Below are 14,350 nucleotides of genomic sequence, written 5' to 3' on the forward strand. Positions count from 1 at the left end.
TCTCCATATATTTACACAATTAGTTGATTATTGATTTTTTGTCAAAATAGTAACTCGTTAAAAAGCTGACTGACCAAAGGAAAAGAAAAGTCTACAATAAATTTCAGTAATAAAATTGTTTCCCCCTCAAAAAGCAATAACTGCCAGCAGAAACCCTGAAATCACTGATCAACTACAATATTTACTTAACATGTTGTCAATTTATTTTTAAGAAATGTATAAAAAAATATATATATATATATATATCATGTTATATATTATTACAATCAATTTATTTTTTCTACAGATAATCCTTTAGAAAATGATTTAACTGGTTCCACATACTCTGTACATACAGTCAGAAACGGGTAAGTTTCAAAACAAAAATAACTCTTTTATTCAATATTATATGATCTATTAGACTTGTTAAAGTGTAAGAAATTCTAAAACATTTGCCACTTTTTTCACTAAAATAGTACCATTAAAATTGAAACTGAACTGTTCTTATCTTACAAGAAAATTTATAAGAGTCACTAGATAGTATCACTGGTGTTATGCAGAACCTGTTGTAAATAGAAAATATCTGTATGTTTCATTATATTTTACAATTTTGTGAGCTATTTAATCCATACTGAGAATGACATCTACAACCAGATTAACGTTTTTATTTTTTTTTATTTCAGTGATGTTATCGGCAGCAACACGTCAGATGACAGTAGTAAAACTCTGGAAGGTGTAAGTGTAATAGACGTCAATTCATTTATTTATTTCTCCAATTTTGAATTAAAAGAAAAGATGTGAATAACATGAAATAAAAGATATATAAATGGAAGAAAATATTTGACATAGTACAATGTCAAAATATCTATAAGACCAACTGAAATTAATTAGTAGATTTTCATCCAAAGTTTTGAAAAAAATGGGGCGGGTTGGAGGATTTTATTTTTTTAAATTTTATTCAATTTGAAACCTTCTTGTGGCGTGAACTTCATATATATGCAAGTGTTATAATTACACAATGTAGCTTATACCATGTAAATGTGTAAACATATATAAAGAATCGTACATTATTCTTGAATAAACATCTCTGATTTGCAACGACTGTTCTACATGCAATTGCTACTTTAGAAACCTATTTTCAGTAAACAGTAAAACCATGGAGAAACTCTCTATTCAGTTTGACTATCAACTCCAAATATTGAAATTTATTTTGCTCTCTTAAGCGATGGTTTGTAGTCCCCATAAACTTATGCAAATGCAATGGTATGGAACACAAGTATTATGAATGAAATGAAAACTTAAACAAGTGTTGGGAATAGCAAAGTTGGCGCTTTTAAGATTCTCAAGTTATGCAAGAATAACGCGTACATGTATATAATTACATTGTAAAACATGAAGTTGTTTAAATACTCTTTTAATGGTATTTTGTGTTTTTAAACAAAAAACATTAGCCATAGGTAAATCTGAGGGTTTTCTAGTACACAATGTATATGTTTGCCGACTTTTTGAACTCAATATATGGTCATAGATCTAACAAGTTCGTGCTTTTGTCAATTTCTTTAATTCAGTAAAATTTTTCTACCAATTTGTTCCACGATTCTTGCACTTTGGAAATCATTCACAGCCCAAGTTTGCAGACACAAAGTCAATGTATTATTAAATAAATTCACAATTTTCTGATGAAAGAAATTTCCAATTTGTGACATACCGCGATTTGAGTTCTTGGACACAGCGTATTTAATACTCGTAACCCGAATATTTCATGCCCTTCTGGTAATCTATCTATATTCTCTGTAGAAGATACTGTCATCATTGAGCAGCATAATTTGTCAATATAATCGTTTTAAAGTACTCGAAACAAGAAATATGAAAACCGAAATTTTAAACAGGAAGTTCGAATGAAACGAAATTATTGACGGTTACCGGTAACAGAAATGAACAAAATCTGGAAATCGTTAATTTTGCAAGATAAAAAAAATCGGGGCGGGTGGGGATGAAAATCTATCAATTAATTTTGATTGGCCTAATAGAAAAACAAAGGATATGGGCTATCCATCCATGACACGAAATCAGTACGTGCACAAAAAAAATAAGGTAAAAACACAAAAAGCAAAGGAACAGAGCTTTTATTGTTGTTCATCATTTCAAAGTCACAGTTAGACTTCAACATGGAGCAAATAAACTTTTACCTAACTGCAAGTTTAAGACGACCCCTAGCACTGACTTATGTGGAATTCTTTGCAAAAATAATTTGAAATAAAAAATATTGTATACTATGGATTAAAAAAAAAAAAAAAAAAATTGTCTGTTTTGTCCTTAATTTTCATGAAATATTTTCATTAGACTGTGAAACAATAATCAGTCAATTATATTTGATTGAAAACAAGAATCTATTTCTATTTTTAGAGCAATACGTCAGAAAAGACACTGCCAGAACGAGTGAATTCAGTAGATAGTCAAGATGACCCATTAGGGGGAAATCTGTGGCGACAAAATAGTGTAAGCATAAATAATTGAATTTACAAAGTTTTAATCTAAATTTCTAATGATGCTTTCTTTAGACCATCACATCATTTATGATTTTTTTTCTTCACATTAAAATATTATAAACTGATTAATGTAAAATAAAAATAAAATAAAATTTCAACAAAATTTTCCTCAACACAGATCAAAGACTCAAATTGGTTGTGCATGGTTGAATTAGATTATATTTCTTTTCAGTTATCTGTGACCCTAAAAGAATGGGATATTCCATACGAACAGCTTGTGATAGAAGAATCAATTGGTACTGGTAGATTTGGTATTGTTTATAAGTAAGTATTCCTAGGGAGAATTGTTTTAAACCTTGGTAGATTTGGTATTGTTTATAAGTAAGTATTCCTATGGAGAATTGTTTTAAACCTTGTCAAGAATGAGTACGAGGCCAATCAATTTTAAAAGGTTTTGATAATGACCTAGCTATGAACAGACTTTTCACTTTGTTATGAATCTTTCATCATGGTTTAGGCATTTATTTTTTCTAAGTCTTTTATTTAAAATGATTAGTTATCAGTGATTATACTTTCAGAGTTCACAATGGTTCTGGATGCAATAGACTGTTGGTTTATTGGACAAATATTATTGGCTAGTCCAAGCAAAACATTTCACTGGAGAATCATTAGATTTAAAAACAAAGCAACAAAAATAATGTTTTTTATAGGAAATGCAGACAAGGGTTTTTCTTATTTTCATTTTTGGGCGAGTTTCTATCATGTTGTCTATTGCAATATCTGTTACATATATTGCATATATTGAAATGTCTGTTCAAAGAAATTTTAATTTTAAACTTTTTGTTCTGAAATTAAATATTTGTGTCATAATATTATGATTAAATAAATCCTCCTGTTATGTTTTCACATTTTAAAAAAGCAAGATATTTTAACACTAACTATATTTTTTCTAGGGGCCATTGGCATGGTAAAGTAGCCATTAAAATGTTACATATGGATTCAGATACAGATAACCAAGCTCAGCTGTCAGCATTCAAACAAGAGGTAAGTCGTCTTTCCCATACTTAATAATGTTTCTCTAATCACCTTTCTCCAGCATTCAAACAAGAGGTAAGGCGTCTTTCCCGTACTTAATATTGGTTCTCTCATCACCTTTTTTAAGAATCAGCTCATTAGATCTAAACAGTGTTTATACTTGATTTTGAATAGAAGAAAACCCTAGTCTATTCTGAAAGAATAAATGTATTTACGAACAGGACATCATTGAACTTACAGCAACAGTTCAATATCTTGGGCTAAGTTCCCTCCAATTCATATACATTCTTGTTAAAGAAGAGATGGAATGGTATTGGAATAAATCTAATCTCCTAAACAAACTTTGTAAATCAGCAAACCGATCTTGAACATGACAATTTGTTTAAAATACCATACAGTTTTCATTTTGTTATTCAAAACAAAGGTTTGAACAGAAAAGCTTCTAGTGAACTTATCATCATTAATATATGAAATATATAATTTGATTAAAACTTTTCTTTTTTTCCCACAGGTTGCAATGTTAAAGAAAACTCGTCATGATAATTTAATATTATTTATGGGTGCTTGTATGAAACCTCCACATTTAGCTATAGTTACAAGGTAAGGAATTTATAGTGTAATACTCTATTGATTACACCTGATCTGTTGTGACTTTACACCTGATCTGTTGTGACACCTGAACCAAGGTAAATATTGATACTGATTTATTGATGACGAAGATCTCATAACAGTGGAAGAAAAGCCAATAGAAAAATCAGTATCCAAAATCTTTCAATCAAAATTTTCTGTCTTTTGTATTGAACCAGAAACTCTTAGGGATTAATATTTCCTCAGAGGGCTCTTGTCTTTGTACCAAAATTCATAAAGAGGTATATGTTTCCTTGCTATTTTCTGTCGGATTACACCTAAGAGAATATGCAGTTTCCTACAGTTATCTATATCTGATTGCCTAAAGGTATAGTGATGCATTAAGGCAATACGAATGTAGAATTTTACCATTTCACAATCAACCTTAAATCTTCTATGGATACATTAGATTTTGAAATAGAGAATGCTTTATATCTATTGAATTATTCCTTTCATACTTGTGAGATAAATACATTTCAGTTTTTCTGTCTGTACCAGATTGGGAAATGATAAATTTGTGATTTCCATTTTAGAACACAGATGATATTCTGCTATCAACCATTGCCTACACAGTTAATATATATATATATGTATAGGGCTGAACACTACTTGGGATTTTAAATCTTCTATTAAAACTATTTGGCAACAAACAATTATGATGCTGCAGTGATATTGTTTGCCTTAAATTACCGGAGAATAAAGGCTTTTTCCCCTAGAGAAGAATCCCAATTTGAAAAAAAATGGCTTAAAATTATTCCCAAAAAAGACAACTTTTTTTCCCAAACAGTGCAGACTCAGTAGTAGTTGTGCATGCAAACAAACTGAAAAACACTCATATAAACATTTTTCATGCCTAAAATGACTACATGTGCAGATTTGAGGGTCTATTTATGTATCATCACTAACAATAAGGGGTCTTATTTCATATGAGGGTTTACCTCTTGAAAAGGGATCTGCAAATTGAAGTTCCAGTCAAATTCATGGATAATTATTAATTTCCCAATTTGATAAAAATGACACATATTTTCCCAATAAAAAAAGGTAGAGGTAGTTTTCAAAGAAGCCAACAATATCACTGTGCTGCATATTGAGATGACTAATGAAAAAAATATTGAAGCCACACCTATGATAATAGTTTTGAAACATTTGTTTTCATTAAATAAAGAGTTAAAAGCAATACAAAATTCTTAAAGTTTTGATATTTTGTTTTAATAAGACGTTTAAAGGTGAAGATAAGGCATCACATGAAATAAATTGGATGTAAGATCATTGTACTGATTATAAACTTTTCTATTTCAGTTATTGTAGTGGCCAAACATTATATGCATATGTACGAAGTACAAAAGAAAAAGTGCAGATGAATAAAGCTATATTGGTAGCTTCTCAAATAGCACAGGTAGGTCATGTACATATTTATAGTAATGTGTTATAGTATTTATCATATCCCCATCAAGGACTGAGGATTTATGGTACATCATTGTTAGTTTATTCTTCCAAGCATGTTTTGCTACAACTCAATATAAAAAAGAAGCTGTGATATGAGTGCCAATGAGAGACAACTCTCCATCCAAGTCATAAGGTATAAGTTAACAATTACAGGTCAAAGTACGGTCTTGAACACAGAGCCTTAGCTAACATTGAACAGCAAGCTATAAAGGGCCACAAAATGACTAGTGTAAAACAATTCAAACAGGAAAAAAACAATGATCTAATCTATATAAAAAGTGAGAAACACCTATGAACCACACCAACAACCACTGAACAACAGGCTCCTGGCTAAGGACAGGTGCATAAAAATGCAACTTAAGTATGTAATTTTTAAACGCTCAAGTTCAAGGAAAACTAGCTACCTTTTAATTTTGATGATTTCCTATTAATTTCAGAGTTGTGGGGCTATATTCATAAAAAAAAAAATCTTTTCTATTTCTATATAGTTATCGTATGTTTATATCGTGTAAATCACACATACATTTCTTTTTTCAGGGTATGGGATATCTTCATGCAAGGGGAATTGTACACAAAGACTTGAAGTCAAAAAATATATTTTTAGAAAATGGCAAAGTTGTGATAACAGATTTTGGTTTATTTAATGTGACACGATTGTGTCATGGTAACAGGTATGTAAAAGGTGATTTTTGCTGCAAAAATTATACGTATCTCTTTTTGTATGCATTTATTTTTGCAATTTTTCAATAAGTTACAAAATGTGACTTTGATTATTGCAGTTTTAAGAAAATCTGCAGACTAACAGAGTGCATTATTTGTATATAGTATTTCTTGGATTTGATTGATTTATCTTTCATTTATTCATTTGTTAACAATCACAGAAAAGTGAGACAGCAACCAGATAACATATTAACCAAAATATAAAATTCAATTTCTCTTCAGTAATCTTATACAATGTACACTTGCATTTACTATCATTGGCATGCATGTAACATAAGGCTAGAAACACTGTTAAATTGTTAACAGACTGGAGGAATTTAAGAACATCACTCGACTTATGTGTTTATATTTGTAGGATACGAGAGTGTTTAAACATGTGTTTATATTACAGGAAGGGAGAGTGGTTAAACATATCACCAGGGTGGCTGTGTTACCTGGCTCCTGAAGTAATTAGACAGTTACAACCGTTGAGTGGTAAACTGGATCTCCCATTCTCAGAAAAATCTGATATTTATGCATTTGGGTGAGTAAATAATTTTAAACTGAAAACAGACTTCTTTAATGTTTGGACTATTCAATTTAAATAACATGTTAATATAGAAAAAGAGATATCAAATTAGATAGGTTAAAATATTTATCTTTAATTTTTTTTATTGACACGATCAAATGGGATTTTGAGTGCAGTGTCAAAATTGATAAATAAAACAAACTCTCAGCAGATTATGCAAGACTAATAAATTCAGATTGAGATCAATGATTTGGAAAAAAGGAGAATCAAGTGCTTAGGCAATTTTTTTAAGGGACATGTTAAAACTCTATGCATTAACCATACATACAGCTCCATTAGGGGCCCTGAACCTCCTACCCTGGCTGCAGGCTTCAGTTGGCCCTTGAACAAAAATGTGTACTAGTTCACCAAAAATGGATGACAAACTAACCTTCGAAACATATAAATAAGCCAATATTAACAGAACAAACAAAACTAACAAAGATCTTGATTTCAGACAGGCTAAAAAATGTGGCAAGTTTAAACATGTTTTATGAGATCGTAACTCTTCCCCCTATACATTTAGCAAATGTAGATGTAGAATAAATCAACACACAGCAATATGCACAGTAAAACTTAGTTTAAAATAAGTCTTCATATAGCAAAGATACAAACATATGATTATAATTTTCAGGACTGTATGGTATGAGCTTCTCTGTGGGGAGTGGCCATTCCGAAATCAACCTCCAGAAACTGTTATATGGCAGGTGGGAAAGGGACTGAAGCAATCATTAGGAAGTATTTCAGGAACCAGGGAATTTAAGGTAGCATATATATATTTATAAATACATTATAATATCTGAACATTTAGTTTGAATCAATTATTTTGTGCAGCAGCCATTTCCTAGATACCTAGTACCAGTAAGCTTTTAATATACACAAAGTATAACCAATATTAATCTATCGTTCAAAATAAGTTGTTAACAAATTATAAGTGAATAACATATAGACCTGTAATATTTTTGCTTGATTTTTGGGATACGATTGCTTTCAAGCAATCTGTAGACTTATACTAGTGGCTCAGGACAATGCCCTCACGTCAATTGTTTTATTCTAAACATAAAGGACCATCTCAGATTCTTATGATTGTCTTGGTTTTTAAAGGTAAAAACAAACAAAGGGATTGAATTTAAACAACTTTCCTATAATGTTCTTTTCATAATCTTCATGTTTGATATTTCCCTTGACTTATATGCGTGTTTTTAACAACACGGAAAATCAGAATCAAGCAGTATTTATATTTAGTATTTTTATAAATTTAGAAACACGTCAGAGGGACTTCCCCAGTTGTGATAAAAATGCGAGAGTTCTCTGAATTCCGATAAATCTATTTCTGTCATATAACAACTGAAGTGGAGTTTTACTTATATGTCACCGTTATTAAACTGATTTTTGATATTGTACTTCTATAAAAAATAGAGAACCATTTAGGTTTAATATATGTTCTTACTACAGGGTTTGTTTAGGTAATTATGCGCATGCGTATAGTTTACTTGACTTCAAGGGGTACTAGGTTAAATGGTTGCTCTGGATTCCCCACTAGATTGATTAATTTATAACTCATGGGATCCTTTCTATGTATGTCTGCTATTGAGGGTTATTGTTGTTGCATAATTTTAAATCATATGCATCATTCAAATTAAAATAAATGTCCTCATCGTTAAGGTTTATTTTCAACACCCCTTCAGGCGAAATAGAGTCTTCCATATTATTGTTTTGAGTTGTCTCCCTTCCGGAAAGCACTTCCGTGGAATTCTGACATTACGTTGAGAAAAATTAACTCGTTCTGCCGATAAACGTCGTATTATATTAAAAACGATCGCAATTTAAACTGATAAATGTGTACGGAAAGGAGTCATGATCACTGACCCAAAGGAAATTAAACATTTAAAGAGTTAGGAATGGGGTTCCTCCTAGAATTAAAGTAGGAAAATAGGTGGTAAGATACGAAGTGAAATACTTCTCTCACTCTGAGTCTCAGTGACTGATGTGGAAAGTAAACTTGAAATTGATAGTACAAAAATAAAACACAATAGGCATAAGTACATTGTTCATACACTTTTAACAGGGATTGGCTATTATATAACTATTCAGATTACGTAAATTACATTTTACATGTGCAGTTGAATTAGTTTTGAAAATAATATTATCCAGCTACATGTGTCAATGAAAACAATGGCAATCATATCCCACAGAGCAATCTGCTCTTTGATTATTAAATGAATTTAGTAGTTTTTATAAATGTTACTTGTAATGGCCGTCTTTTCCCTTAGAGCTCCCAAGCTCTTTGATTTAAATATTGCTTTTCACAAATAGAATGTTGGATTTGAAAATGTCTGACTATTACAAGCTTTTATTATTAGGCTAATCAATATATCAAATTCCCATTACAATATTATGTAGCATTAAGACATATACTCTTTCTTTTTCAGGATTTGTTAATGATGTGTTGGACTTTTAATAATAGTGATAGACCTGACTTTGCCTGGATTTTAAAAGCCTTAGACCGTTTACCTAAAAAACCTCTTCATCGGAGTCCTTCACATCCTATCCATATATCACGCAGTGCCGAATCAGTTTTCACATGACAAACATCTGACATGGGCACATCAGCTATTTTATGTGATATAGCCATGGCAGAGGCGTTAAATTCTGCAGGGATTCATCCCACAACAATAGACGAGTTGGCCAGTTATGTGAATGTCCAGTACAATTTTTCCATTCAGGACGAGGAATATAATTATGTCATGAAGATCACATTCACACAACCTCTATTATCTGGATTCGGAAAATTATATCTGACCGTGATTGTTTTAAAGGCTGCAAAACCGTCTCCACAGCTAGCAAAAGATAAATTATGTGTTTTAATGCATGTCAAACTAAGTCAAGCATCTGTTTGGATTTTCTGTGTTTTTTTAACCAGAGAGGTTCAGAACATCAGTTTTTATCACTTTCTTATTGATCACCTGTGTCTTTGAGGTCTTCCTTTGCCTGTAGTTAGGACATGTAGTATGTCCAAAAAAAAGTTTTAACAATTCACTTGCGAGAGATTGGGGGGGGGGGGGGGGGGGGGGGGGGGGGGAATTTACAATGGCTTTGTTTTTAATTGTTGCTTTCATTTTTTGATTACAAGAATTGTATACTCTATAAGGGAATAAATATTGAGTTTGATTGCAAGCTGTTTAGCAAAAATTGATGTGGTTTTAAATTAAATTAAATTTTATTAAAGCTAATCATTATTTGCATATAAAGTGCAAATTTGGTGAAAAAAGCTGTCAAATTTAGTATTGTTTGCCATCAAACATGTCAGAATTTTAACTAAATTTTGATGTATTTAGAATATTTCTGAGGTTATCTTAAAAAAATAGTAAGTTTTAAATCTTAAAATCTTAAATCTCCAACGGAAGTTATTTAAAGGGAGTTAATCATTGTATAAATTATAGTCAACCATGACAAAGTAATTTACATTTTTAGGCCAGTATAAATTGTAAAGTTTTTCCAGATATATATAAATCTTTGATACCTTTTGGTTTTGTTTTGAGATATAAGACAGAGGATTACCTTATCAAGTTGGCAATATATTACCTTCAGACATAACTTGTTACAGTTTTATTATCATTTTTTACGATGATGATTTTGTTTTATCTTTGTTGCTTGCTTCAAAAATACCAACAAATATTTAAGAGTTTTATAAGTTTGTTATTGGACTGTGTTAGTTATAACTCTACTACTGTGGATTCATTTATTTTCGTGGGTACCAATTTTCGTGGATTAAGAAAAACTTGCATATTCGTGGATATTTAATTTCGTGGTTTTGCTGAAGTCTGCATCCACACCTATAGAAAAATTATCATTCGTTGAATATTTAATTTCGTGGTTTGACTGTGCCCATGAAATCCACGAAAATTGGTATCCAACGAATAATAATGAATCCACAGTATATGGTAGGTCAATACTCAACAGCCTGAATTTCATTATATTGAGAGTATTTGTTTTCAACTAAACATTACAAAACAGGATCAAAGAAGTATTAGAACATAGTAAACAAATAAACAATAAAGGTAACATAAACTGGAAGCTTAGTACTGATTGGGATGTTTACTTTTTAATTCTTTACTCCATGATGACACCTTTTGACGCCTGTGTAGTACCTCAGTTGGAACGCTTTGACTACAAAGTGTCGGCTTCAAACTTAATCAAATTTGTATCCAATGAATATGAAAAGGATATTCATAAGAATATCTAACTTGAATTTATATGATGAAATATTTGTTTTTCGCAATTTGTTTATACTTTAATGCATATTTTTAGCCTTTTATTGAAAAATTCTCTGCGAATCAAGTATGCAACAAAAAAATGTCAATGGAGGAAAGGGTTAAAATGTATGGCAATTTAAGGTTTTGTCTAAGATTTTGCAGTTCCTTGGACATATGTTATGAGTATGAGCCGGATATGGTGTCTTATTCTTATTTCCTTTGTCCTGTTCTGGGGAAAATAAAAAGCCATTTTGAATTTGATAATGGTAAAGGAAGACTATTCAGCTGTTATATTAAATTCTGATGTGAATAATAATCCTCATGCCTTTGTGAAATGCTTTGGCTTTCAGATTCTTTACAGAGCACTTTAAAGTTAAAACATTTGACAAGAGATGTGTATTGTTAGATAAAAAGTATTATTCCTGACTCTTTTTGATTTTCTGCTTTTGCTAAGTTTTTCATTCATTCAGTTATTAAATCTGAATAATTCAGTTGAATCTGTGAAGTCATTAGTCATGTTTCTATATAATATCATGTGAATGGTCAGTATCTGGTCAGTACCTTCAACACAAGTTAGTTTGACAACTGTGGTATTTCATTACTATATATGTGATATACATTTTTATTATCTATATTTTCATTATATATGACTGAAGTGCTACACAAATTTATTTATATAGAGTGCATTAAATTAAGGTATAGAATTGGTAATTATATGGAGATATATTCCAAATCATATTCATTTGTCTAAATTTTTTGAGTAACCCATAGTCAATGCAATTCTTATCATATCAATGTTTAAAGTGGGAAATTATACTCTTTCAAAATCATCATTGCTGATATAAGTAAAGCTCTTCTAGTGGTGAAAACTACCATAAAGATAATTGATTACATGCCCTTTAGGATTAGAGGGGTGGACTTGTAACTAAAATTCTTGCATAACTTTGATGAGGTAGTCAATAGTCTTTTCAAAGGGGAGATAATAAATGAATCATGCGAAGCAAAAACTCCAAAAAAATATACATGATTAATTCCCTTGTGTAATATCTGAAATGCATAAATAGACAGTGATCCCATTTCAATTACATAAATCTGAAAATTTAACAAGTACCAAAGCCCAAAAAATAAGAAAGAAAATTTACATGTTGAGAATATCTATAAAATATTGAATATTTAACAACAAAAAAGGGGGAACATCGGTTTATTGATTTAATTAGAATGACTTTTATCCATTAAACTATGCAGAAATATTGCCAAGAAACTTTAAACGCATCTCTGATTTAGATGCTACCTAGAAGTTATGGTATCTATAAAATAAGACAATTTTCATTTATTTATTTGTGAGCCGTTATTTCAGTGTTTTAGTATTACATTTTAAGCTTAATGATCTCTCTATGTGCATTTTAAATTTCAGCTCAATTTTTAGACTCTTGGACTCTAAAATGCCTCTCTTCTTTTCCAGAATTATTATTGCATGGATATGATTTGGAAAATAGCAACTTTTATGAAATCAAGTATAAAATTTTCATTGGAACTGTATTGTCATGATCTTTGGAGTTTTTTGTTAGTGTGATAATGATACAATCAAATGAAGCACTCAAATGACTAGGAATTAGCCTTTACTTTTAAATCATTCCATTTTATTGTGTGCTAGTGATTGAACATTTGTATCTCAGAATGTGTGTGGATACTGCATTATTTAATTGATATGTGTTGGAGTATGGGCGGATAACTCTCTGAATGAATTGTTGTAAATGTAATTAAATCTTATTTCAAAAATATTTATGTTTCTAATGCAAAAAATAAAGTAAAAACCAATATAAAATGTGTTTTATTTCAATTTTTGTCTTGCTTGCTATTTCTGTAGTAGATTGATGCTATTTCAGCTGGTGATGTGGACATGAACTATTTGTATAAGCTGTTTATTCAGTAAGTAGATGACCAGGGCCCTCGGTCAGAAATGCATGCATTAATTTTCAAAATATTAATATAACAAGCCATAGGTCTACTTTGTTTGATGTAGATGAAGGCTTGTTGTCTGACACACGTTACTTCATCTGACCGTGACCTTCATTATTCATTGGTCAACTTTTAGTTTTCAATATTAGGTGTTTCTCAGATATAACAAACAATTGGTGAAATATATATTTGGTGTAGACAATGATTTAATGATACTTGAAGTAAAACCTTGATCCAACCGACTTTTAACATAAATTTCAACCATATTCGGTAAATCAGATGAGACATTTAATAAGCATGTTCACCCTTGTTTAGATTCTTATATTACATGTAGTTGTAATATTGGTCTTGTTTTGGGAGGAGATTGGTGTTAGTGTGTTCGTTATTTTGGGAAATTCTTTATCCTTTTTTTGTCTCGCTTGACAGAAAAGCAAGACATAGGTATGCTGTTTTCAGTGTAATCAGTGGCGGCATCAACAGTGTATTAGTTTGTGTGATTAGGTCTAGTTTATTGTGAACCACAAGCGGTAAGCCAAAATATTTAGTATGCAGTTATTTTGCATTGGCACATCTGATTACCATCAAGATTATTTGGCCCCATTCCCTCAATTATGGTCTATTGATTTCGAAACTTTTGCTTAGTTACTGTAAATTCAGAAATTATTGCGAGGTTTTTATTATTGCGAATAATGCGACTGAGTTGTAAAAGCAATAATTAAAACTCGCATTATGTAATATTTTAACTGAATTAAACATGACTTTTCTGAAAATCGTAAAAATTAAAATCGCATTCAAGTGTAAAATGACAAAATCGCAATAATAAATGCACGCAATAATATCTGAATTTACAGTATCATGTATAAGTTTGTGGTTAGGTTAGTTTATGAGGAACCACTACTGGTAAGTTAATGATAAATGGTATGCAGTTGTATAAGCTTTGGCACATCTAATTTCCATGGAGATTATTTGGCTCTGCCCCCTAAGTCGTGGTCTATTGACTTCGAAATTTTTTGTTAGTTTTCATGTATTAGTTTGTGATTAGGTCAGTTTATGGGGTTAATGATGATTGGTACACAGTTGTATAAGCTTTGGCACATCTCATTTTCATGAAGTTTGTTGGCCATGTACTTTCAGTCATGGTTCATTGACTTTGAATATTTGCAAAACTTATATGTTTAAGTGTTGCTATTTTAATTTCAACATTTGCATTATTGAAATTACAAAAAATCGAGACATATCACAGTTATCATTGTGATAAAAAAAAAATCAGTTATGTGTATTATGGAACATGA

At 30.7% G+C, this 14,350-nt stretch overlaps 1 protein-coding gene across 8 annotated transcripts in view; it reads left to right on the top strand.

Moving 5' to 3' along the window:
* The window catches only part of LOC139528674 (kinase suppressor of Ras 2-like), a 36,814-nt gene extending 24,895 nt beyond the window's left edge, over positions 1–11,919 (top strand). For 5 of the 8 annotated variants that reach the window (XM_071324787.1, XM_071324793.1, XM_071324791.1 and 2 more), the window contains 11 exons: positions 287–347; positions 663–714; positions 2,386–2,478; positions 2,701–2,792; positions 3,422–3,512; positions 4,015–4,103; positions 5,430–5,526; positions 6,114–6,247; positions 6,688–6,819; positions 7,478–7,607; positions 9,276–10,035. In XM_071324787.1, coding sequence (XP_071180888.1) covers positions 287–347; positions 663–714; positions 2,386–2,478; positions 2,701–2,792; positions 3,422–3,512; positions 4,015–4,103; positions 5,430–5,526; positions 6,114–6,247; positions 6,688–6,819; positions 7,478–7,607; positions 9,276–9,431 — 1,127 coding nt within the window. In that variant the 3' untranslated portion in view covers positions 9,432–10,035. Of the gene's footprint in view, positions 1–286; positions 348–662; positions 715–2,385; positions 2,479–2,700; positions 2,793–3,421; positions 3,513–4,014; positions 4,104–5,429; positions 5,527–6,113; positions 6,248–6,687; positions 6,820–7,477; positions 7,608–9,275 lie in introns of all 8 variants that reach the window. The other 3 variants (XM_071324788.1, XM_071324790.1, XM_071324792.1) reach the window with 1 other exon arrangement.
* Positions 11,920–14,350: the final 2,431 nt, after the last annotated feature.

This window comes from Mytilus edulis, chromosome 6, assembly GCF_963676685.1.
Source record: "Mytilus edulis chromosome 6, xbMytEdul2.2, whole genome shotgun sequence".
Lineage (NCBI taxonomy): Eukaryota > Metazoa > Mollusca > Bivalvia > Mytilida > Mytilidae > Mytilus > Mytilus edulis.